This window comes from Pholcus phalangioides, unplaced genomic scaffold (genome assembly GCF_987345545.1).
Source record: "Pholcus phalangioides strain wild (caught in Gottingen) unplaced genomic scaffold, Ppha-v1.0 ptg000013l_1, whole genome shotgun sequence".
NCBI lineage: Eukaryota > Metazoa > Arthropoda > Arachnida > Araneae > Pholcidae > Pholcus > Pholcus phalangioides.
The window spans coordinates 17483775-17510169 of NW_028301606.1; the positions used below are offsets into that span (position 1 = coordinate 17483775).

Sequence of the window (26395 nt, forward strand, 5' to 3'; positions counted from 1 at the left end):
ATATAACAAACATTATATAGAAACAATCTTCATGTTAGGTTCACAAAACGTACAGTCGCATTCCAACATGTACCAATTCGTTAGAAATTCGGCAGAAGAATGTGGATGGGGTGCATTCGCGGTTTAGTAGTAGGGTTCCTAGTGACCTGGAAAGACAGGGAAAATATAAATTGGGCAAAAGTCAGAGAAAACGGATACCTTTCCTCTATAACCATACCACGGGTACTTTTTTTGTCTTGACGAATTTCCTTCGAATTTATGCTTCCCTTTCCATGTTGAATTTTTCTTTATTGCACACAATGCCCATAATTTTTCTTTTTCTGAAACAAGGTATGCGGAACAAAACAAGCTGAAATGCCCAAATTTTGTGTTGAAAATGTGTGATATGGTTATAAGAGAAAAGTACCAGAAAATATAAATATTTGGAAAAAATCAAGGAAATATGCAAATATTTGATGTCGAAAAAAAACGAAAACATTTAGAGGGATTTTGAATTAGATTTTGAAGATTTTGAATTGGATTTATTTCTTTGGGAGGTTTGATCAGGGAAAGCCAGGGAAATTTTTGAGTTGTGGTCAGATAAATGATCAAGCAGATTCCACTGGGAATCCTGAGCTAAATGTTTTAAAAATTGATTTTTGAAAATAAACCCACAAGCCAAGAAAATTGCGAACTTTGGATATTGAGTCTGTCATATTCAAAATAATATTCAGTTACTGTTACAAACTGAAAATTATTTAAATCAAATATTCCTCGATCAGAAGATTACAGGAATCTTTTTTTTTTTACCTGAAGAAGATAGCAATTCTATCATTTTGGCAATATTGATGACATATCAGCTTACGCGAACAACATGACTATAATCAAGAGAATAATCAAGTCAGATCAAATATCTTCATTTTCACTCGATTTTCTTAATAACTCGTGAAGTTATGCAATATAAAAGCTCAAGTTCTCATATAAAGTAAATTTAACCAATTGATTTAAGACAGCGTTTCTCAACCTATGGGTCCACGAACCCACCACTGGTTCGCGGCGATGACATATAAAGGCGGTCGCCAGACAGACTTTATAATTTGTGGTAGGCCTGAGCTATAGTCGGTTTCAGATAAAGATAAAAACTTTAGAGTTCGATTCTCTAATTGAATGATATATTATTTGATATATATACGGGTTTAAATAAAAATTATAAATTTATACTTTGGTTCACCATACCTCATCAAGAAAAATGCCGGAAATTCCGATCCTAAACACGTGGTATCACTGATTGCAACCAAAAGACAAATTTGCTGTGTATGACAAATTTGCTAATTACTGCGAAAATGGGTGAAGGGTGGTGAATAAACGGCTGTGTGTGTTACAAATCGCATAAAACAAAAATATATTTGACGGAAAAAAGAAACCATTCAAATGATAACCATATTTCAATGAGAAAAATAAGGGAAACTGGGATCTCTTTAAACACAATAAAATACGGGACGTCGACAACTGTCATCAAAATCATTGCTATAAGTCAGCAAAATCCCTAATTGTAGTTAAAATCGCTGAAAAATTTAGGAAAAAGCGTGAAACATGACAAATACATAAGATGAGCATTTGTATTAATAGCGCTAATTAACATAATAATTATGAAAATACTGTTTGTTCAGGATTTCAGTAAACATTACAAATTTGAATAAGCATGGGGGAAAAAACTGGACAAATACAAATACAAATACAACGCCACAACAGGCAAATTGCCCAACGAGGTGGCTGACTTAAGAACATCATGGATCCCCGAGAAATTTTTTGGAGGCCCTACCTACTACTGCTACACCACACATGCACCCCCCCCGCGGAACCCCCAACGAATCGGTACATGTGGGAATGTGCGTGTACGTGTATTGAAACCTGACGTGAAGATTTTTTGTTTCTCTGTAATGCTTGTTATGTGTAGTGCTGCCATCTGTCACCAGTTTTTCTAACTATGAGTGAAGTGTTATGATTGGATGATTTATCGTTGTAGGACTGTTGCTCTCTGTGGCGAGACTTTTTAACGGGGAGATCGGCTCGCATTTGCGTCTTGAAGTTGGGAACCACAGAAAACCAACTTCAGCCGACCACCACTGTGGGGTTCGAACCCGGATCCTCGCATCGCGAGTCCGTCACTATAACCACTCGACCACCACAGCGGCTATGTATAAAAGAATTAGGAGCAACTGAAAATACTTCAATGTCCCGTAATATGGGACACAAGTAGTCCGACGAATTGTTTTAGATATTTTACTGGTCCTTGGGCTTTGGAAAGTTGAGAAACACTGATTTAAAGCATCTCCTGATGGAAATTATATCCTTTAATAGCTTCCTCTCCTTTCTCTTCGGCTTTAATTTTTAATTCGAATCCATGTCAGCATTGAGCGGAACGACTCGTGCACACTTTGTGAATATTCTTTCAAAAGAGCTGATGAGGGAGGGTCCCCTCTTGTACTTGGCATCCTCTTGCATAACATATCATGTTTGCGACAGGATTCAAGATTAGATTTATCCATTTAGAAAATTTCGGCGAATTCAGCTGTCAGGAGGAGATGATGTCTACGTTGCACTTTCGTTATCTTGGTATATAATGTGGAGGGAGTTAGGGATTAGTGTGAAACTTGCTCTATTTTCTGAAACCCCCCTCCTCCATTCCCTTAGTTAGAAGGGGGGGGGGAGGGTCTTGCTTCTCAGCATCAGGTAGAATCACTCACACATACATGCACACCTTCCGATATGGTGTTACACGTAAAGGGATACTTCAGAGAGGAACGTGGGGTACACAGTACCAAAATACTGACAACGAGTTGAAGGATGATGGTATGTGACTGAGCCCCCGAGAGCCGTACTAGTATGTGCATGCAGAAGAGACAGGGTGCAAATGTCGTATCGAGTGAGTGAAAGAGAGATAGCACTGAACTAGAATGACTTTTCCAGGAGAAGACGGGAGCGAAAACCAGGAGAAAGTCGGTAGGAAAGGGTGGGTGTACGGTAGAAGAGCATTCCCACCGACCCATTACCCTCTCCCCCTGTCGGATCTTTTCAAAAGAGAGTGAGAACGCTGGAGAGAGAGAGAAGGCGAGAGGAAAACGAGACCTGGGCTCGTTATTTTTACTTTACGTGATGAATGCGCTAATTAGGACCGGAGCCCGGGCTTCGAAAACTCCTACGTGTCACTAATCACCGCGATTTTAGGTTCGATGGGAAAGAGGTGGAAGCCTGTAAAGAGAAGGTGGTAACGGTATATATAGGGCCCTCCGTCACTACTACTGCCACCACGTGCGTTTCTCCCATTTACCTCCCATCCTTGGAAAGTCAGTCGAGGGCGCCAAAAATCAAGATCCCGAGGAAAATTCTCGACGTCAATTACGACCGACGTTTTATTAGGAAGTTTTGTAAGTAACAGGCAGAGAAGTAGGGGAATGTCTCTCTCTCTCTCTACCATCGTATGTGTGCAGAACGCGCGCACCAGGCACCCATTTCCGTAATATCTCCTCGATTACCTTCACCCCGTTATCCCTCTAATTTTCTCCATCCCCGACGTTATAATTTTTAATTTATTGCGTATCCGCTAATTATGTATTTGAAATGGAACGGAGAGGGAAAATTGAATAATGCTTCGATTGTCCCATTTTCAGGGTGAGGTGAGAGCTATGGACAGAGTGTGTGAGAGTGAGAGACATGTGCGGATGAATTGTTGCCACTCAAAAACTACGTCTCAGGAATTTCTCTTAGATCTGTGTACGTGCAGATGTAGAAATTGGGAATGAAAGAAATTAGTTGAGTTACTTCTTGAGAGGCTTTTATCCCTCCTCATTGGAATTCTTGAAATTACTATCTCCTTCTTAAAACAGAATTAATCAGTATTGGAATGTCTGACGAGCTTAAAATCTGGATACAGTAGAACCTCGATTAACTGGAGGGAATGTGCCCAAAGTTACCTCTGTTGATGGATGAATGGATGCTGCGAGTAGAATTTCACCCAGGGATTCGTGAATCAAATTTTTAAGAGTCCCTTTTCACGAGATTTCGTGTATCGTCATTGGCGTAATGTTGCAAATATCTCATGGAAACTCTTGATAATAACATTTTTTTTTAGATGTAACTAACTTTTCACTTCACTACAGCCGTCAGTGACGGCAGAGATTTTCTCGACTGCCTAGTTTGCGATAGAAGACGTAAGCTGGTCTGTTGCGAGAATTATCGGACGTTACCAAGGACCTATTGCCTCTCCTCTGGCCTTAAAAATAGATGCCCGCTGGATTTGAGGGTATGAGTGTAGGTCTCGGGGAAATGAAAGGCGTTACTGGATAGAACTCATGGAATTTTAGGTGGTGGGTGGAACAATCTCCAAGACCCACCTTCATTGGCACGATTAGAAATTTCTATGATAATATTATATATAGTTAATGCGTGCGGTTTTCAAGTGATGGCATGGTCATGTTCCTATCATTCGCGGCGTAAAAAACCGTTATATATCCCTTGTAAAGGGAAAAAGGGAAAACCGGAAAATGTGTCATATCTTTTGTTATGAAGTGGGTTTTCTTCCGGTTTTAAGAAAATGCGAAATAGGGGAGGGGGAATAGGAAAATGTATTCCATTGAGAAATGAGAACTACAAATTATCTGGATTTGTCATTGCTAAAATAAACGTCTTTTAAGACAAGTTAAGATACCTTGTGTTATTAAAGGTGAGATCGTTAAATGAACTTTTTTCCGTAGTAATTTTTTTATAGTTTATTTGTAGTGCAGCTCCTACTTAGCCCATCTCCAAGGTGTCTCAATTCTGAAGGATAAAGAGCTTGCATCCCTTACCTGACAGAGCCCGGGTAATGTCTGGTCTAAGGAGCATAGGTTGCTGCTATCAATAGTTTAAGTATCTTTAACTTCTATCCTTTGGTAAGGTAAAAGTAGATATATACGTGGCGCTTATTCCTCTTGACATGAGTGTATATGATAGGGGACTAGAAGGTGCGTTGTTTATTGGTGAAATAGTACTTTCTGTCACACATGACACAAATTTCTTCTTGAAACCACTTCTTGAAAATTCAACAATTCGTTCACGTCTATTTCTGGTAAGCCAATGTAGAATAACGTTGACCTTAGCTTCAGGATCCACGGATTTTCCTTTTATCGCATCCGTTGCCATTTCCTAAGCAAAAAATTAAGACTTTCATTTATTTTGGTCCGGCAATCTCTGCATTAGTTATTCTTTCACAAATAGAATATTCTTAAGAATCCGAACAAGTGAATTCATTTTGGGTATGACACCCTATCTCTGTAATCGAGAGAAACCATTTTGCTTATTCCATCTATTGACTTACACACACATATAGAGCCAGTTATTAGGCTATTTATTTTTTTCAATAAAAATTTGGTACTACCGATGTTGGGACTAGAATCACGGTTTCATTTTTTTCTCCCTACCTTCATAACTCTATTTTCATTACATGTTTTTCAAACTGAAATACATCAAACTCTAGTAAAAAAAAAATATTAAAAAAAAATGACTATGCCATCAAAGAGATGCGTGCGCAAAATTCGGGAGTCAATCCGGTGGTGGTGCGTCGGCTCGTCGTGTCGTTATGATTCGAGCTAAATCTTAAAGATTGCCACTCCATTAGGTCGGTTAGAATTTTGCGGAGAAGAGGAGTTTTCCTCGAGACAGATCTCTTTCTTCCCCCATCATTTAAAAAAGAAAAGAAAAGTAGAGTATTTCGACGCCGATATCTCCTTAAGCGGAATGAAGAGAGAGAAATTCCACCCGGGTATCCGGAGCAAATTGGGTTTGATGTGTCTCTGCTGCTATAACAGCCGACGGTTTTCGAACCTTTGATGTTCTTCCTCTTCACAAGGCGATACATATATGTATGGAAGTTACTGGCCGTGGAATGAAGGGGTTTTTTTTCCCCTTCTGAAGGAGGGTAGGTTAAGGATATAAGAAGAGAGACCCAATTTTCGTAAAGGGATATGTAAGGAGGAAAAGGGTGAAGAAACCCCCCGACACATTCTTCGTAAAATGTCGAACGCAACGTCAGCAGAAAATAAGACATCTTTTATCCTGGTGACGATGCTTTATCGGGAAAATACTTGCAAAAGCGTTTCGACAAAGCGGGGTGATGGGAGCCCTTCCTTATCGTCTTTTTTTTTAGCCTTTACTACTTTTAAGCCCTCCCCATCTTTTCCCCGTTTTATACCTATCCGTGAGTGAGATGACTTAATTCGCCATCGACTTCAGCATTTTCGAGAGGATTGTCATTCTTCCAATGAAAAGCAGGAAACTTTAAACCGTAGCTTCTATGCCAGCAGCGATATATCGAGCGATATTTTTTTTCCTTCCTCTCTCCCCCCCCCCCCACACTACTACATTCATGTTCTTTACACAGGACCGCTTCTCAGAAAATATATAAAAAAAAATAAAATTCCATGCAAAACGATCCAAGGGGGGAAAAAAATCGAAATAAATAAATATTCTAGAGAAAAGATTTATCGTTTATATCTCTTTTATCGTGCTCTGTGTTTAACTTCGGGCAGAAAGATTTTTTTCAAGGTTATGTTATTGGTCTTATTAAGAAAATTTCATATAGTTTTTCCGATTTCTTACAGTTATACCGTTCAGTTAGGCTCTCGTTTAATCGATTGAAATGCTGCACAAATCTCTCAGCCACGGGCTACGTTACTGGCTCTGTATACAGAGTCTAGTGAACCATCTGTGTGATATACAAAATTTGATGGAAGAAACATTCGGCATGGCTCGAAATCCTGGAGAGTGTTAATTATATCTATGTGGTGTGAATCACCGTAATATCTTATTTATAATCCGCAGAAGCAAATTTTGCTAATTTGAGGGGGAAAAATCGTCATCGCATACAGCGGCGGATTATCCGCATATGCGAATTTCATTCATGGATAATGAATTCCTTAGGAATGGAGGAAGATGCTTATTTTTCTGTACACGTCTATAGAGATCTATCAATCTTCAATAAATATTTTTAACAAATTATTTTTTTGTATATTCATTTCTGTTCCGACCTCTCTCAAAAAACGCTGCAGTGGAATATAATCTGCACTGAAGATTACGATGTTTTTTAATGTGGTTTTTGTGCGATCAGCTGATTTCAAGTGGGAAAATACGGTATACCTACGGCAGAAATTTCTTTTGCAGCAAGCTGGGGAACGGGATGGATTTAGCTCGTGACGGATAAGACCTGACAACGTAAAATGATCAGTGTTTTCAAAACGTTTCGATGATGCGGACTCGCTTTAGTCAAGCGTCAATACACTGCGGACCCCCTTTTAGCGAAGGTTAAGGCATTACGGGCTCCCTGTAATGCAAAATATATTGTTTTTTTTAATAATTTTGCATGTGTGTCATAAAAAAAAATTATAGTAAATGAGAATATCCCGTGGACCCCTTACAAAGTACTCACGGACCCCGGAGGGTCCACGGACCAGAGGTGGAAAAACACTGTTATAGATGATTGATTGGGACGTTCTTACCCACATTAATGCCAAAAACAACGTAGACTTTTTCGTTTTTTTTTTCACGACAGGGCTGGATAAATCAATTGCCTGATGTGCTCGGAATGCAAAAATTTTGACCGGGAATGTACACTCAAAACAATTAGGGGAGCAAGCAAAAAATGAAGAAAACCGTGCGAGACAGCCACGTATTGGCATACAATGGATAGTACACGCGTATCAATGCGCAATACAGAAAAAAGACGCAAAAAAATTTGGAATTAAGCTTTAATTCTTTGAAAATATGGAAAAAACATGAAAAGATGATTTAGGACAACAATTTGGTTACATGTAAACGATAATAAAAAGTACTGTTTAGACATGATGCATGAGTTTTAATAGGGCGTGTGGTCTCCTCGAACAGCTAAGACTACTGCACACCTGTTTGCCATGGATGCGATGAGGTCATCGATCAGACTTTGGGGAATACTGTTCCACTCCTCAAGAAGTGCAATCTGCAAGTCTCGGACAGTAACAGGCGGCCTTGGTCGCGCAGCAATGCGTCGTCCGAGCATGATTGGATTCAGGTCAGGAGAGCACGCTGGCCATTCCATACGCTGTATTGTTTCAGCTTCAAGCATGTTCTCCACCAGACGAGCTCTATGCGGTCGGGCATTATCATCCTGGAAAACAAAGGAATCTCCAATGGCTCCAGCGTAAGGGATGACATGAGGTCGCAGTATCTCGTCTGCATACCTTCGGACCGTCAAAGTGCCATTCCGAATGATATGCAGGTCCGTACGTCCGCCTATGCTGATTCCACCCCATACCATCCAACCAGCTCGTCTGTATTGTGACCTTTCACGAACGAATGCGGGGTTAGTTCGAGTGCCCCTGTCCCTCCATACTAGAACACGTCGGGGGTCACACTCCAGACTGAATCGGGACTCGTCTGTAAACAGCACTTGGCTCCAATCATGTTGCTCCCAATCTCGATGTTCAGCAGCCCATCTTCTTCGGGCCGCACGGTGGCGTGGGGTCAACGGAATGCAGACCATTGGCCTACGTGCATAGAGCCCTCCCCTCATGAAGCCGATTACGTACTGTTTGGCTGGACACCCTTCGTCCTGTTGCCAAGAGCAACCGTCTTTGCAGCTGCGTAGCATTCTCTGCTCTGTTTCGACGGGCTGTTAACCGTACATACCGGTCATCAGTTCCTGTAGTGGCGCGTGGCCGACCTTGCCCTGGTCGACGTCTAACATTTCCTGTTTCTTGGAATCGATTCCACAGCCTTGCAACAACACTTCTGGCGACTCCAACAGCGTCCGCGACACTACGTTGTGTTTGCCCGGATTCCAGTCTGCCTATAACACGCCATGCCATGGATTCCGGTAAATCACGTTGTTGAGACATCCTCAAGTCACCTTGTCTCAAAAAAAAAAAAAAATACTGCGCAATCGAATTTCACAGTTACGGCAGTAAAACAGACGTTTCTGCAACATCCCGATTTCTGCCCTTATCTCTTTTTTCTGCTTTTTGACGTCATGAACTTTGATTTACATATGAAGTTTTCTTCTTCCGTTTCCTGCTAGGCTTTAAATTATGGATGATTCATTTTATGTTACTTATCGGTATACATCTTTGCGTAATTTTGTTAAAACCATGTGCTCCCCTAATTGTTTTGAGCAGTGTATATTCCAACGACATACCGCACCCTAGAGTATAAAAAATATCGGTTCTGTCATGCATTTTTCCAAGTCAGGCATGCAAATTTTGGGAGGTTTGTCTGATCGTGGCTCACAGATTCAAAAAGTATATACCAAAGTGACATCACTCGTGCATTTATATGGTCCCACATACTTGGGAATTCAGGGAAAGGGAAAATGGTCGCAGAAAGTCAGTGAAAATGTAAAATATCTGGGAAACGCCAGGGAAATATGCAAATATTTTTGACTATAATCAGTTAAAAAAAAATTAGCATCGGATGAGTGCTTATTCAAAGTCCGTATCCGTATGCTCTTTTAATTAGGGAAATGTGAGTTTCGGTCCTGATGAAAGAAGAACTCCATTAAGACAATGTGTCCGCACAAATCTTGTTAAATTAAGGTTTACTTAATAAAAATTAACATAATATCAGGAAAGTTGTTTTGTTTTTATAGCTCGATGCTGAATAAACAAATCTTTCTGTCTTTAAAATGAGTCCGGATTATAAATTTCGAGTATTCATCCAGAAATCGAAATCATATACAGTAGTGATTCCTCACGAAACGAATTGATAGTAAAAGCGCAAAATATCACATGAAATAAAATAAAAATAGGTAATTACTGCGGAAAATGATGATTTTAAGTCGTTACATTCCCGACCATGTTTGTGAAATTATGTCTAGACGGGAAGCATTGCTAGCTAGAGAGAGAGAGAGAGAGAGATTACTGCTCTTCTTTTTCCGTAATTTTGTTAATTACACCGTCCGGTTGTAATTCGAAATACATTAACATCAAATAGAGATGTTACGGATAAAAAAATAATAAACGTGCGGAAATCGATACGACGTTATGGAAAACGAGAAATATTTTATTGCATAAATCATGCGATATTTGTTGAAGGGGGAAAAACTATGAAGCGATCGGATTCCATTCTGCTCGTGCTTTCCAGCTTTGACGCATTTCATTTTATGTATCATCATCATTTGAATTATTTTGGACATGCATTATCACGTGTCGTGTTGAAACAGGATTCAGAGATGAGAAAATCTTAAAGAGAAAATATACCGAGCGAAATCGTGGAAAGCAACCAGACCCGAGAGAGACCGAATTGATTACGTGCAACATGATATCGCCAGATACAAACATCGTTGAGGCCAATGACAAACGAGAGAATATTCTCGAATTCGTGGATATTCTCTCTCTCTCTCTCTCTCTCTGTAGTAAGTATACATAGAAAAGAGGGCTAGGCATCAGCCGATACTTCTAGCATTAAGCTAGAGAGAGAGAGATAGAGAGAGAGTTGGGCGTGGGGCAAAGCAAGGATATCTATCGGTCGACCCTTTACCACCACCTTCCAGTCTTCGGGATTTCGAACTAGGAATGTGCCATCCCTTTTCGGTGATAAAGGATGAAATTTGATCGAAACGTTGGCAGCCTTATCATTCAGAAGGGAGACTCGCTGGCTTTGGATGTATGTGCATCCGTATTGAATTCAAGGGGATATATACTAGTCAGTCAGTCTTTTCTCACACACACACTCGTCCGTTCGTCCGTCCATCCTGCCCCCACTTTTCGAATGCTGTGTGGATATCGATTATTTTACCGATGACGTCGATCGGATTTCAGTGCATATACCTTAACGCGTGCTGGTTAGCTTTTCTGGATTATAGGAGAGATGGAGCTTTTCTTGCTTTCACTGGTTCCTTTCTCTTTTCGATCACTATAGTACTTAGTTCGGTACGAAATGCAAATTTTATTTAAGACTGTATGTGACCGAAATATCATGAGAAAGTTTCTGGACTATATTTTTGTGTCACCATTGTGTTTAATGTAGAGATAAATAAATAAATAATATATATATTTATATATATATATGCTGCTCATTCCGGTCATCAAATTGTTTTGCTTCGTCACTTTTTTATGTTAGCAGAACCAAAAAAATGTTTCCATAAAATTCTGTTTCAATACAAGGGCTTCAAATGGTATCAACTCTTCGTATAGGGCCACCAGTCGCCAGACGGTGGGGAGGGGGGTAGGGGGCTAGGTAGAGTTGTCTGAATAAAAGCGTCACGTGGAAAACATTCTGCAATTGCACAGTTATTTTACAGTAGATAACAATTTGATCATCATTAGTAAAAGGTGAATATCCTTGCATAAGAGGTAGACAAATCTCCAAAGATTTATATGCCGACATGGAATACTATATGCTCGAATCAAATTTTATATGCTAACAACGGGCATGCGGTTGGGAGAAAAGTATATGCCTGGTCAAAAATTTTACATGTTCCGTGAAAGTCGGGCAATCAGTCCAGCCCTACAATTATTTATGTTGTTGGTGAAGTCAAGCCGATGCCCGCTACGTCGGCAAGCGATCATATACTCATAAATACCTTTTGAGCAGTTTTATTGCCAAAGCATAGAGTGAGTGATACCTCAGGCACGATTTGAGGACGATTATTTTGTTTCCAAAAATTAACATTGAAATGCGGAAGTGAAGATCTGACTCTGTCTGAACGTTGTCTCCTAAAAGGAATTCTCCGAAGCATCTAAAGAAGTTCATCAATATTTTACAATGTATGAATTTTGGGTCAAATTCTGATAGGGAAAAATTAGAATTTTACTCTTTTTCATATAGTTTTATTCAGGAAACTTCTTGTGCAAAATGGTGTAAACTGCATCAATAATTTTGACTTATCTTCTTCGTCAGATTTTTCTTCCCCTTAAAATTCATTATCAGGTAATTAAACATTGTTTACATAAGTGTGTTATAGATTGAAAACTTAGATATTTTAAATAACATAATTATCACGAGTATGAAGTCGAAGAAACTGCAATATCCCGACGGGTAGTTTTTGTATTGGAAATACGGTCCAAAAACACGTTACGGGTATCGGTAATGGTATTAGAATTGTCTTAATTTATTATCTGATTGTCCAAACTCATATGCATACTTATTTATCCATTCGATTTTGATTCGTACAGATGCACGGTGAAAGCTGCCTGTCAGAACGCGACAAGTGTACTGTCGGATTTCAGCTCTCCGAGGTGGCTCTCTTTGAACACTCAGCAATGCATCGACTTTCAAGCCATTCATCCAGAACATCTACCGCAAAGCAGGATGGCAGTGGTAAGTTTTCCGACGCTTCGAAATTCCTCAGAATATTGTCACCTATCCATTTGATGTGATTTGTTTTCATAGCAATGACATCAACGTCATTCTCTATAATGAAATACCATCAGAAAGTACCGAGGCGAAAATTAATCAACCTAAACAAATGTTAACGATATCATAGGTGTCCAGCCATAGACACAGACCTTCCCATCGAAACCATACTGATTTTATTTTCTTTGATCAAAGGTCGAACTCGTAATAAACCAACTGCCTCAACTGCCATACGGAGCCCATTACATGTGCGTGTTTGGCCGAAGCACTCCCGTCCAGGCTAAAGTTACGGAACAAGGTCTTGCCTGCGTAGCGCCAGTTCTCTCCCAGCGGCCGCCTATACCACCTGGGAAAGGTAAGAATAGTTTATACTACCTCAACATGACGTCCCATCTTTTTATTTTTGTTATTATTATTATTATTATCATAATTTATGTTGTTTTCTCATACATGTAAATTTGATGAGAGTAAAGCACATAAAACATTAAAAAAACATTGAATGGGAAAAGTTTAATATTAAATTAGTCGATAGCGTGAGTAGGCTTGGCATATTCACCATGTTTTTCACATGAAAAAACAAGGAACTCATTAAAATTCCAAGTATTCACATGTGAACTTTATATTCTCGAAGAAAAATATTGTATGATGCTATATAGTTTATTGTCCTACAAGACATAGAAATCTAATAGAAAACCGAAGAAAAAACGATGAAAGGGGTTTTCGAGGTGCAGCTCATAAATAAAAATTTTATTGCGTACACGTGTGTACGTACATGTACATACGACATATATAAATTTTTTTTTCTATTGGGGGAAATATTTCACCCATGGAACAAGCCGCGTTGTCAACATACACGGAGTTGTTTTGTTCTGTTACCCCGAGGTTCGAATTTCTATAAATCATCTCGTAGAGAGAGAGAGACCCTTGAAGTATATGGCAAGAAGAACGCAACGTGGTCGGAATCACTTGGAAAATAAAATTTATTTCTTTCTTACATGTTCAGAAAGCTCTCTCTCTCTCTCTCTCGTGCAGTGAGAGAAGGTATGATACCAGTAAAGAGATTGAGGCAGATACGATACTAACAGAAGCCTGTCTCTAGTCCAATGTTTATTCTCACACGCGCACACATCCCGAAAGACATGCGAGAGGATCCCGAAGAGATTTATTTCGGGATCATCAACATCATCATCCTGTGACTACGTTTTTTTTTCTTAATGCTTATGATCGAGAAGTGGGCTTGAGTCAGTCTTATATGTACGTACTTATATATATATCCGCTTATATTACCCGCGGGTACTATTGAGAAGTAAGGTTACAGTCGTAAAAAGTGCGGCGATTGCATGAAAAAGTACCTCTCAGTTATGTGCCCCTCATGTGCCATCCAAAGGATTTCGAACTTCTCACTATCTTTCTCACGTTTAGATTTACTTATATATTTTTTTATTTTATTTCTATCTGAACACTTAGATCACGTGATGGTGGATTTGGCCGTGAGGTCGAGCGAGACCAACAAGGATTTCTTAAACCGTCACTTCGCCTTCTATGACTGTTCCATCCATAAAACGTAAGTAACCTTCAGAAGATTCCGGAGTCTCTCTATATATACACGCATAAGATGCTGTTTGTTGTTATCATTATTTTTTAATGGTCTTATCATACCGTATGTCCGCTTTATTACATGAAGAAGAGAATACCCATATTTTTTTGACGCTAAATAAATATTTTTTTCTGTACAGAGACGATAATTCGTCCATCAAGATTTCTCACCGTTTTTTTAAATAGAAATGCAAAGACCACAACAAGCGAAATGCCCAACGAAGAGGCTGAAAAAAATATCGATGTCAGATATAACAGAAATACAGTAAATTCAAAATAAGAGTATATTCAGTTGATTATAATTGAAAGTAAGATTACAAAATGGTCGGAAAAGATAGCCCGTTGTTAGAATATTTTGGAATTTTGAAAGACTAGGGTGACTACATTTCATAGGGAGAAATGTGAATAATTAAGATAATAAGTGCATAAATAAAAAGGAATAATACATAAAAATATTAAAATAATAAAAATAAGGGAAAATACACCGCGAGATGTTGCTATAAAATTTTCGATAGCTGGAATGTTATTGCTAAAATATTGCACGAGAGGAAGAGGTACTACAAATCAGACGAAATTCAAATGTATTTCACGGAACATACATATGTTATTAAACATGTTATTTTGATATTACAAACTTGTTTCAGAATGTCAATAGCTAAAGTGGTGATAGCTTCTAGAATACATTTGTTGTATACATTTCTTATATATAAATGCTTATCAATATTTCGATGTTTTCCACAATAGCAAAACACCAATAGCCCCTCCCTCTCTAGTAGCAAATTTTGTAAATAATTATTTTATCCGAGGATGATGTCACTCTCCGCTATCCATACGAAGGCTTTTAACAGCTGACTGATTCGAAGATATATTTAGGAAAGAGAGAAAACTCAACTGCCCTTGCGGGAAATCGAACCCACGTCCTTTCACTTTCCGTGTGAATGTCTTAGACCACTAGACTACAAAGACAAATAATACCTCTCTCTCTTTCCTTATAGCTTGTGTGCTCTGAACGGGACCGTACATGGACGGTCGACTAGCACCACCACCAGACCAACCGTGATCCCCCCCTTCTTTGTCCCCCTAGGGAATATAAGCTGGTCCGTCTCAGGAGACCTGGGCCACGGTGGAAAAATCCAACGACAATGCACAGTTGACCTAACTCAGGACAAATCTGACAGAGAGAAGTTTAATTTTCTCTCTTTTCTCTCTTTCCTAAATATATCTTCGAATCAGCCAGCTGTTAAAAACCTTCGTATGGATAGCGAGTATGGGGAGTGACATCATCCTCGGATAAATTGCTATCTGGTGGCAGTGTGAGCAGTTGTGAGCTTTGGCCTGGGTTAGGTTGACCGTCCATGTAAGATCCCGTTCAGTGCACACGAGCTCCAAGGAAAGATTGAGATATTCGTTGCTTTTGTAGTCTATTGTCTACGGCGTTCACCCGGAAAGTGAAAGGACGTGGGTTCGATTCCTCGCAATTATCACCAGTGGTTCTCATTTCACACTATTTTGAAATCTTAATTACAATCACTCGTATTTCATGCTAGATAGACGCTTTTATGTGAGCAGATATGATTAAACATGACAATATCATGTGTTTCCTACTTCTTTCTCATCACTAAGTTAAAAAAAAATTATGTCAATATTATTCATATAAGATTAATATCATTATAGATGTACATCATGTGTAACCAGCGCATGGGCTTGCAGTTGGTGTCCTCATGAGAACAAGTGCACGCACAATGTGACAACTTGCTCTAGGACGGTCATTTCCGGAGAAAACGTAAGAATTCCGATTCCTTTTTTTTTTTCAGTGCCGAATTTGTATTAAGAATGATTCGTCCCATTTAAATCAATGGCATATATGTTTTTAAAAAACAATTCTTGCAGAATCCCCAGAATTCGCTGATCAAAGGACGCCAGCATTGCCCAAGTTTCAGGTTGGAAGAAGAAATCCTTCTACCAAGCGGAGTCGCTAGAGAAGTCAGCATCGAGGTTAGGAACTTGCCCAGTGCTGTTGTAAGTTTGCTTTCTACGCGTTTATCACTTTATTTTTCGTACCCAGAGATCTCAATTTTCGTTAATCCTACATAATCACGATTATCATCGTATTATATTTTTCGTTTCTTTTTTTCCACAGGAAAATTTCCAGTGTGTCATAGAAATCGAAGGAGCGAAGGAACGAGTCATGGCTACCGCTAAAAATAACAAAATCATTTGTTCGGAGACAGCGGTATGTATATTGATAATTAATAAAATTAAATAATTAAAATATTTCAAATGAAATTAAATTTTGAAAATGTTAAACTGGATTTTTTTTAAATTTTGATTTAAAAAACCGGATGAAACAAATGTTATATTCGTTAAATCTAGGTCAAGGTGATCGCTATTACACAAATAGAAAATTGCATGCTCGTATTTTTTCTTGGATTTGTCGATGGGAAGCTTATCTTGTGGCAGTTACTTTCTGCAGATTATCTTCAAGCTTATATTAAAAGTTCTTCTAATCCCTCGGCTTACTTACCAACTAACCGCTGAAGTATATCGTAACATTGCTCTCGGAATAAGAAACGAATTATAACACTTGTCAAATGTGAAAATAGGCTTCCTGGATATTATGCCGTCGTGAGCTTGGAGGAAAATGCTGTTCTGCCCACCAGTAATCAATTCCAGTACCCCTTGGTAAGCGAATGGACCATTATGCCATAGAGAGACTATACCATTTTCTTTAATGGTACAATGGTCAGTGCACTTGCCCATATGAGGATGACACTTTTTTTCCAAACTCACCCCGGCATAATATCCCGAGAGTCAATTGATTCCATGTGTCTTAGCCGAGCAAAAAATCCTCATCCATCTCTACTTGTCAAACAGATAGCATCATCATTAGAGCCCGGATTATATGCAAATATGCATATGCATTTAGATATTTTGGCCTTTTTTTAGCAATAATGCATATAAATGCATAAAATCTGAAAAAAAAAGTTTTTTCAGAATAAGTGCATATTTTTGAACGTTTATTTAAGCTCAATGAGACATTTTTTTAAATAATTTTTCAAAAAATAAATATTGCTCATGATACTTTCGTAACATCGGTTTTCTTTTTCCAAAGGTGGGGATTTTAGTGAATTAATAGAAATGTTTGTAGTAGGCTGCAATATTTTCCAAATATCAACCATTTTATTGTAACGCTATTTCTAGTGATACGTATGTCAAAAGTGTTCAATTTCTTTTAGAAATGGTGTTGAAATTCTTTTCTCACTGATATTTCGTAACTGAGTTTCTACAACGAACTAGAAATTAAAGATGCTTAAATAAAAAAATATGTATTGGTTTACTTGCATGTGCATAAAATTCGTGCGGGGAGATATTTTTTTTGTAAATGAATATGCAAAAAAGAAATTATAAAAAATATGCATTTTAAAAACATATCTGCCTTTTTTTTACACGGTGATTTTTAATGCATATATATATTTTTTTTCATTTTTGATGCATATTTCGTTATTTTCAACTTTTCAGGACTTGTAGGGCGAATTTATTTTGCATTTAAAGTACATATTTGGCTTTTTTTTAAATTCATATCTGCATATTTTTCGAGCACATTTCGCCAATCCTGACTCTGATCATCACAGTGTCGCACAGACAGCAACCATAGGGACCCAAATTCGTTAGTTCAGCTCACATCTCTTCGACACTCACCTCCAATGTAAAATGCGATGAAAATTGCAAACTTCTGAGGTTCTGAGACGTTGAATCAAGTAGGAATCCGACGTTGTATCCTTCCTATACAGGGTTTGGATTGTAGTATGCCGAACTTTCGATGAAATACACACATCGACGAATTTGAAACGGAAACATCGCGTGACGAATTACGAGGCAATATACTGTGTGGGAAGAAGTTCTTTGAAAATTTTGAGTGTTTGGCAAACAACTTACGACAAGCGTGGGCGTAAAAGATGATGTTTTCCTCACTTATGAAGGAAAAATAAGAAAAAAAATTCTTCTCAAAACATTGAAAAAGTTCTTGAACGTTGTGAAACGATACCGACACCGTCCAGTGGATTGATGATGCAATGGTAAATTTTTCACTCACACCGGAAAGACCTTCGAAAAATATGAAAAACCCCAAAAAAGTGAAGATTAAAGAAATGTCTACTTCTTTTTCGCTACTTTAGCATTCTTTCATGTATTCATTTATATCTATTTTTTCTTCTTATTTTTTCGTGTTAAAGGTCTTGTTGAATGGAAAGATGCGAATGTTTCTTGACCCGGGAGCATGATCCCCCCCCCGCTCCCCCCAAGTTTCGCTATCTCTTAGAAGTGTGTATGAGCCATCATGCCAGTGTTCTTTTTCTCTTCTTTTCTACGTGTGAAAGGCGTAGACAGTCAATAATTCATATTTAATGTTTTATTCAGAAGTTCGTGTTTCTTGGAAACCTTTTCTTCTCTTCTGTCTCACCTCCCTTCAAATAGCGTGACTGTGAGATACTACTGCTCCCTATGTGTAACCCATGTGTATATTTTATTGCTTTTATTTCATTTATTTTTTTTTTTCTGTTATTCATGTATCACTCAGTGCCCTGACAAGTTCTTTTCTTTTCCCTTTTCTTTGAGAATGTGTTGTCAGTGAAATAAAATTCTGCGTGTGCTTTGATTTAAATTCAACCATTTTCGTCATCGGATTCATTTCCGCACATTCGCTGAATCTCAGAGATTACGATCACAATCTGCGTTCGAAATGTCCTTCGGCAACTTCTTCGCTGTAACGTTTCTTACGAATATATCTCATGGAGGTGGGAAGGGGAAAGAAGAAAAAAGTGAGAGTTCAAGATCGCACACTGATACCTCGGCTTACGGATTTTTCGCTAAAGAAGATTTTTTCTGTGATTTTTCTGCCTCGGATAACGAATAGGGATCCAGCTAACGAGTATTTTCTTTGATATGGATGCACGTAATGCAATGAAAAACAGAGAAAAACGCTGGAAAAAATCACCAAAAATTTGAATTAGAATTTTCACTCCTCAATGAAATTTGGAGGAGTGAAATTGAATTTTGATGCGTGAATCTTACATTTAGATGCGTATTGGTGAACACTGGGTACAAAATAGAGCAGTAGTGTATGCGGTCAGTTAAAATAAGCTGAACAAGAACTGAATAGAAGGACTTTTATTTCACCTTACACGTGGATACCTATATGAAGGAAATTGCAAAATAAGCACCATGTACATGGATCGTGGCAGCTATTATGGCCCTATTATGAAATGTATGAAACGAGTACGGAACTTTTTGTCAACAGGAGAGCCATTTTACCTTTTACTTAGTTTTCAGGTTGATAATGATAATAATAAGGAGAAAAAACGAGTTTGGTTCATCGTTAGTTTCAAAATATGCAATAAGAAAAAAGTTTCGACAAAAAAAGGTAATATAAATCAAAGTCCTGATAATTATAATGAATTTTCCCTATGTTATAATATAGGTCCGTTCCGTAGTTCCGTACTTTGCGAAAGTGATAAAAATAACCGAATGATAGCATTATCTGCGATTCTAATAAACGTCGTTGATCTGCATTAGCAACTTAATTCATTTTTGAAACCCATTTCAAGCTTGAAATGCTTGAAAGCTCCCTTAAACGATTTCTGCTAAAGCAGCTGAGCATTTGAAATCGATGAACTCGGCTCACTTTTTGAAACATCAGCAGCTCCAAACGCAGACTTTTATGAATAGTTTCTAGACGAGAAATATTGTTCGACCATATAGATATATAGGGTGAGTTATGCGATACGAAAAAGGTATTTCTATATTGCCCAGATAAGGATACGGCTGAATCGCATATCATAGTTTGAGGAACGTGAGAGGAAATTTCAAGAACCTTCGCTTTCACTATCATCTATTGGCCTACTTTCTGCCAAAGACAGACGGCCAGCCCCTATAAGAAGGCCAAGTCAGTTGATTCTCCTCCTTCAAACATATTCCACTCATCATACCAGAGGAATGCTATCTCTTACGGTAATTACCCGTTATGTAGGCCATATTTTACATGAAACAATCGTAAAACCTTACATCTCTATGATGACGCTCAATAATTTCCCGTAGAATTAAGTGCCGTTGATGCAATTAACGCGCTTTGCTTGAGACGTTCGGTTTCAGCGAATGGTGAAAGAGAGATGCTCTCTCTCTCTCTCTCTTCCTCATCACCATATGCAATTCGCCCATTTACTATGCATTTATTCTACTTCTTCTTCTTCTTCGCCTTTAAATGATGTTTCTCGCTATACTCGGCACTCTTCGCGTGCTTTTCGGGTATTAACTAAACATATCATATCATCAGTAATGTACTACTGCATGCTATAAAAAACATATACACTCTGCTGTGTAATCTCAGAGATGAATTGCGCAAATGACAACAGTATTACTAATAACAATAATAACTATCACACGTAATGATCCTATGAATATATATATTTTTCCGTTATATTGTTTTCCGGGTAAAAAGATGAAGCGGTAAATTGTCTCTCTTTTGGAACATCCCTCGTGATTGATGGTTTTGAAAATTCATGTCATGCCCGTGGAATACAGTAAAATCTCTCTAAAATGGCCAAACTCCATTTTCTCTGGTAACCGAATGTTCCGAAAGGCGCATTAAAAAAAAGAATCATGCTCTACGTTAGAATATCTAAAACTTTTTTCAGCCCATGGGCCTCTTTTGAACCATATTTCCCCCCCCCCCATCCCCATCCCAGAGCGAGACTCCCTTTCTACGGAAGAGTAGATGATTTTCCCTAATAATACTCAAAAACAAGAATGTGAAAAATCGACCATCGCCGCTCACTGCTGGCAAGAGGGCCATAGATTCAAATTTCAGGAAGCGAGTGTTTTTCACAAAGTAAAGTCCACGGCTGATTTAGATTTCTACCAAAGCACATGCATCCGGGCCTTCAGAAATAAATTAGTAAACAACAGTAAATCAACACCACACACCGATCGCATCGCCATGACTTAAATTCATTACGAGCGGGAATTTAAAGAAAATTCGAATAGACCACTCGGATAGCTTCATTTCACAAGAAGCCAATTTTTAGGTTGTTGCAAAAGATTTACACGCAGGAGCTTTGCTTCATTCTTGCCACGACATTTCACTTGAACAGACGTATTGTTTTTTCGTTCTGCTGAGCAACCGAGATTGAAGATTTGGTACTCAATCCAAGTGGGAAACTCGGTCAGCGTTGTACCCTTATCCACTGAAGACGACACCCTTGTGTGTCGAAATGCATTAGGAATTTTTTAGTATTTCCTGGTATTTGCCTCATTCGTTGACGATTTTTTGGGTACCCCCCTTTTTTTATTGTTCAATTTAATCAAAACCGGATTTATCACGAACACAAAGTTTCATAAATAAGATCGATTTCTGGAACCCTGGGTCAAGCAAAGATCGAGAAGGTTGGTGGTCATCCCTCCCAAGAGCCGAACTATATGGGTATAATAAGTCTGTATAAACTACGGGACGATCCAACGACCTTACACAATCAAAAACACTCTGTTAAAAAAGAAACTCCGTGTACAGGACAACATTCTCAGACTCTAAACGTCCATTTTTTGTAAACGTATTCACCATAAAAAAATTTTGGCTTTCCTAGATAATTTTGTTCATAACCAGTATATAAACGGGTGAAAGTGAAATTTTATATAAGCAAAAATATGCCTTTTACAAAATCTAGAAAATAACAAGTACAGCATCCCATTATAATATTACATATAAAGAAACATCAGTGAACTAAAACCTCTTCTGCCACCTATGAAATAAAAACACAACTGCTATAATTTTTCGATTGGAATTAGGGACCGCTTTCGATTAATGTATCATAAACAAACTAATATGATATGATATTAACCGATACTTTACAAACAATAATATTAAGTGAAATATTTAGTTTGCCCTGGAATTTTAATTCCAATAGCGAAATGAGGTGCAGAGATTTCAACAAATTAGATGAATGTTTTATTTCTGTTATAGATAATTTTACTTCCATACAAAAATAACAACTGTTATAAAAGTTCACGGCAAACTCAATATTTTCACTAAAATTTTTAGTAATAAAATATTCAGTTAATTATCGTATTATTATGTTTATGCGGTACATAAATCAGAAACTGATCATCAGTTCCAATCAAAAATTATGTAACAGGTGTATTTTTATTTGATAGATGGCAGCGGGAATTCCAGTTAAATGATATATATATCTAGTAATATAATATTGTATTGTCTAGTTAGGGGTCGTCAACATTTCGGACATTATGGGTCACATTCAAACTTCCCACGGAAACCTATGGGCCACCACTTCCAGCAATGGGCCCCCAGGTCAGATTCTTCACGGGCCTCACTATAGTGTGAACAAAAAAAATCATAAGGATCTTCTGGAGCCTGGCATAGAGAAGAGTCAGTGTTAAAAAAATGTATATCCATGTAACGTAGAACATAGATTTATTTTGAACAAGTGAAAAGTCCGGTCAATGAGAAAATGTGACTCTTGAGGAAAAAAACTGTATGGAAGTGACTGGAAAAAGAAAACGAATATTAAATTTTTATAAGGACAAGAAAAAAACCATCACTTCATACAAGAACAAAATCACTCTAAATGAAAAGGAAGGCCTTTCAGAAGGGTTTTACTGTATAAAGAAAAAAATATATTTGTATGGTATATATGAAATGAGGCGGAATTATAATACTTCATGTCATTTTTATGGTCTTATTATTTTTCTCTTGCAGTACACATACCAGGCGGAAGTTGGTAAAATTTCAGCTACACTCATAGTGTTGTGGAATGATGATACGTTCATAGACAAGACTAATGGTAAGCGAATTCCGAGCAACCTTCCATATGTGTTTCCCGACCCTTACCGCCTGCCACCTTATAAATGATTCTTTTGCATAAAGTTTCAAGTAAATTACCTAGAATCCCCTTCTTCCGTAGTTTAGGCCCCTCCCACGATTCCAGTGGAATTCATTCATTCATTCCACTACCTCTCATAAATATCACAGCAACCCCTACCACCACCTCATGCACTTATACTAGTCTCTCTCCGAAACCTTTCCAAATGTATTTTACGCACCTGCAATTCCTTCTCCGCCACTGGCGAGGTCTTTCCTTGTTGTTTTTAGTTTGGTGCCTTGGATCGTCGCGTAAAACAGCTGCGGTGCCAGGGAATCTCTCTCTCTCTCTCTGTGTATATTGCACTCTCTCATCTCTTCCTTTCCCTGACACGACTGTAATTGATTTAGTTCCGTATCCATTAGTCATCAATACGGGACAGTGAAAGGAGGGTGTGAGATTGTGAAGCAGAGCAAGCAGCCCGCAAGGTTCACACACGCGGTCTAGCCTAGCTCTGCACACACATACACACTCCTTCTGAACCTCACTGGATGAAGGTGGTGTTAGCGGAGCTTGGGAAAGCTTATATCCATCCGTTATTATTATTATGATTGTTATTTTTGTTTCAGAAAGTGAAAAATTAAGTCGAATTCTACTACCGGGGGGTTTTAATGAATGTATCTTCCTTTTTCCTCCTCGTCCCCGCTATATATGGCGGGCCCGACAAATTACCGCTCCGGTGATCAACTTTTACTTACTTACAGCCGTCGATCGAGAGCGGAGGGAGCTTTAAATTACCGTAGGTATGTTATAATACGAGTTGGGAGGGCTCTGTAACTCACTGCATGAGTAAAAAGGACTTTGATTAACGTAAAGACTCTGTAATTCTTTCTACTGCCCCCTCCCCTACTCCCAATACGCTAATTTTATTCCCTTGAAACAGTAGCCAAATTGCCTAAAGATCTCGAATTTCATCAGATTCGTCAGAACATTAGCTGATTGTTTAGGATTTTTTTAATGTATGTTTCACACACACGTGGTTTAAATAGGGTAAGGGTGCTCAACCTTTTTTGCAGAATGCGGGCCACTTCTTTGAAAACGTTTCGCGGGCCACTAATTAATCTCTAAAAGTGTCACGCGTCGAGTCACTTTGCGATCAGGAAATGTGGCACGGGCAGCTCAGGTTATCTGGGACAGCGCTTCAGTCCCCAAGTGATATGCGGCGCATTCCCTAATTTTTACATAATTTTGCAGGCTACTCAAATAATCTGTAAATGTGCCGCGTGTGACTTAAGTGATCTAGAACAACACCGCAATCACTTGCGGTGCTGTTCCTGATCATTGAAGAGTGATCGGGGAATGTGCCATGGGTCAAGAAAATGTGCCACCGACGTCTTGCGCGATATGAAACAGCGCACTAGGTCACTTAAGTGATCTGCAAATTCCGCTGCGGATAACTTACATAATCTATAAATGTGCCGCGGATAGCTTACATAATAAATAGATGTACAGTGAGTAACTTGAGTGATCTGAAAATGTGGCTCGAAATCAAAGCACTGAAAATATGCAAATCGGAGTCATAAAATGCAGGTTGTATGATTAAATAGAGGTCATCTCTGAAGAATTTTTCTTTTAATAGCGCTCGCATAGGGTTTTCATTGTGTGTGGCGTAAATGAATCATTATTTGCGAAGTTGATTTGCCTCACAAATCACTGGTCAAGTCTATACATATGTTTAGGACAAAGAAAAGAGATTGGAGAAATTTTCAGGTCCAATCACTCCTGGATTGCTTTCGTGCAGCGCTTTCTATCGATAAAAAGTTGAATTATCTTTTCTTCTGTACCAAAGAAAAAAAACTCCCTCTGCGTGAGAGAGTAACTTTTATTCGCGTTCCACAATCAAAAATATACAGATTTCTTCAACTTTTTTTTCTGAATTCTTAAACTATTTACTAACTTATGGGACTCCCTGTATTAATTCATGAAGCGTTGATAAAAATTTGGTTCTCATTAATTTCTTAAATTTGATTTAATGATATCGAGATAGAAAGGTTTTATGTAACGATTTCGATATCTTTTATTTTTCTCGCAGTTACTCTGTACAAGTGCAATCTGCTCGGTAGCCATAGTGGAAGAGCCGATTGCTCGCTCTGTCTGACCAGAGAACGTAAGTACCAGTGTGCTTGGTGTGATGGATATTGTAAGTTCGGCGATTCGTGCCTCGATCCCGTTGCTACAACATGCCCAGCTCCACGCATCGATTGGGTGAGTGTTATTTCAGTATTGTAATAATTGAATCGCCAGTTTGTAGAAGTGAACAGAACTGAATAGCAAGTGCAGGAACCCATCTGAGTACCGTATTTCTGGGTATATCCATCTCATCAGTATAGATCGCCACGGCGTATACAGTTGCATGTACAAAATAAGAGGCCGCAACAGGCAGATTGACCAACATGGTAGCTAGAAAAATGCAATGAAAGTAAAGTGAAAAATAAGGAAAATGAATATAAAAACTAAATAACAATGAAAAAAGCCCCTAAAAAATAATGGTTGTCCTAGTTTAAATACAGCAACAAAAGAGTAAAATAAACTGTGCGAAAAACTAGGAAATTGCAGAAACTGATATGGTGATTACTGTGTGATGTAACTGCGTATCTATGTAAGTGCAATACATGGCATGATTTATCAGATTCTGTTATGTATCTGCCAAATTGTGTAAATGAGGAACTGTCATTCCATTGATTATTTTTCTGAATGTAATGTGAATTTTTATAAAGGATGCTGATTGGTTTAGCGAGCTAATTTGTGTCTCGCGATACCGGTATACAAAAACAACTAAAACGCACATGCACATCGTACACATTCTTCACCGGTACATGCCTGAATACGTGATGTGTTTCTGCATGTGTGTGGCCCTAACGTATTTATGTTGTCAGAGTTGTGCTTGTTTCGTGTCCTTGTTGGTATCTGTCTTGACTACTAAGTGAAGACCAAGCTAATGGGGAGGCCGAATAATGATGAAAAAAAGGGTGGGCTCCGGCACCCCAGTGCCTCCTTCCACGGAAATCAGCTAGATTGACAACAAGACGCGTTTACACAGACTTAAAGTCGGGCGCAGAAGGATAGGACCTGGAATTTAGACAAAGTCACTTACGACATGAGTTAGGTCCTTTCCTTTGGGTGCCCTGATAGGACTCCCGATTTTTCTTTCTTTAACTCTGCATCTACAGTTTGTGTATTACATATTTGAATCTCGAATGAATGTATATTGTCACAGCGATTGTATAAGTACTGTAGGTATAACTAATGTATATATGTATGAATGTATACACTAATATGTATAACGATTAACGAATGCATAATCCTACGAAAAAGGGGCCTGTAGTTTCCCATCCTTGTCTTTCAGTGTTTTCTCCGGCACGACCGCACCTTCCGGGGTAATGAGCAAAAATCGCGTAAACGACAGAGCCTGGTAGTGCTCCGTCTGTTCTGTTTTCTCTTGACTGGTGTCCGATTTCAGATAAAAACGGAAAAAAAGGGCTATCAATATAAAAATCTTTCTCAATCATCGAATTTCACTATCTTATCGAGGG

At 38.4% G+C, this 26395-nt stretch overlaps 1 protein-coding gene across 7 annotated transcripts in view; it reads left to right on the plus strand.

The window, feature by feature from the left end:
- Positions 1-26395, plus strand: part of LOC149078684 (plexin-B-like) — a 316513-nt gene that overhangs the window by 231310 nt on the left and 58808 nt on the right. For all 7 annotated transcript variants that reach the window (XM_089240827.1, XM_089240830.1, XM_089240832.1 and 4 more), the window contains 8 exons: positions 12159-12303; positions 12535-12694; positions 13807-13903; positions 15610-15718; positions 15826-15954; positions 16076-16168; positions 22700-22784; positions 24895-25067. In XM_089240827.1, the coding sequence (XP_089096953.1) occupies positions 12159-12303; positions 12535-12694; positions 13807-13903; positions 15610-15718; positions 15826-15954; positions 16076-16168; positions 22700-22784; positions 24895-25067 (991 nt within the window). The remainder of the gene's footprint in view (positions 1-12158; positions 12304-12534; positions 12695-13806; positions 13904-15609; positions 15719-15825; positions 15955-16075; positions 16169-22699; positions 22785-24894; positions 25068-26395) is intronic.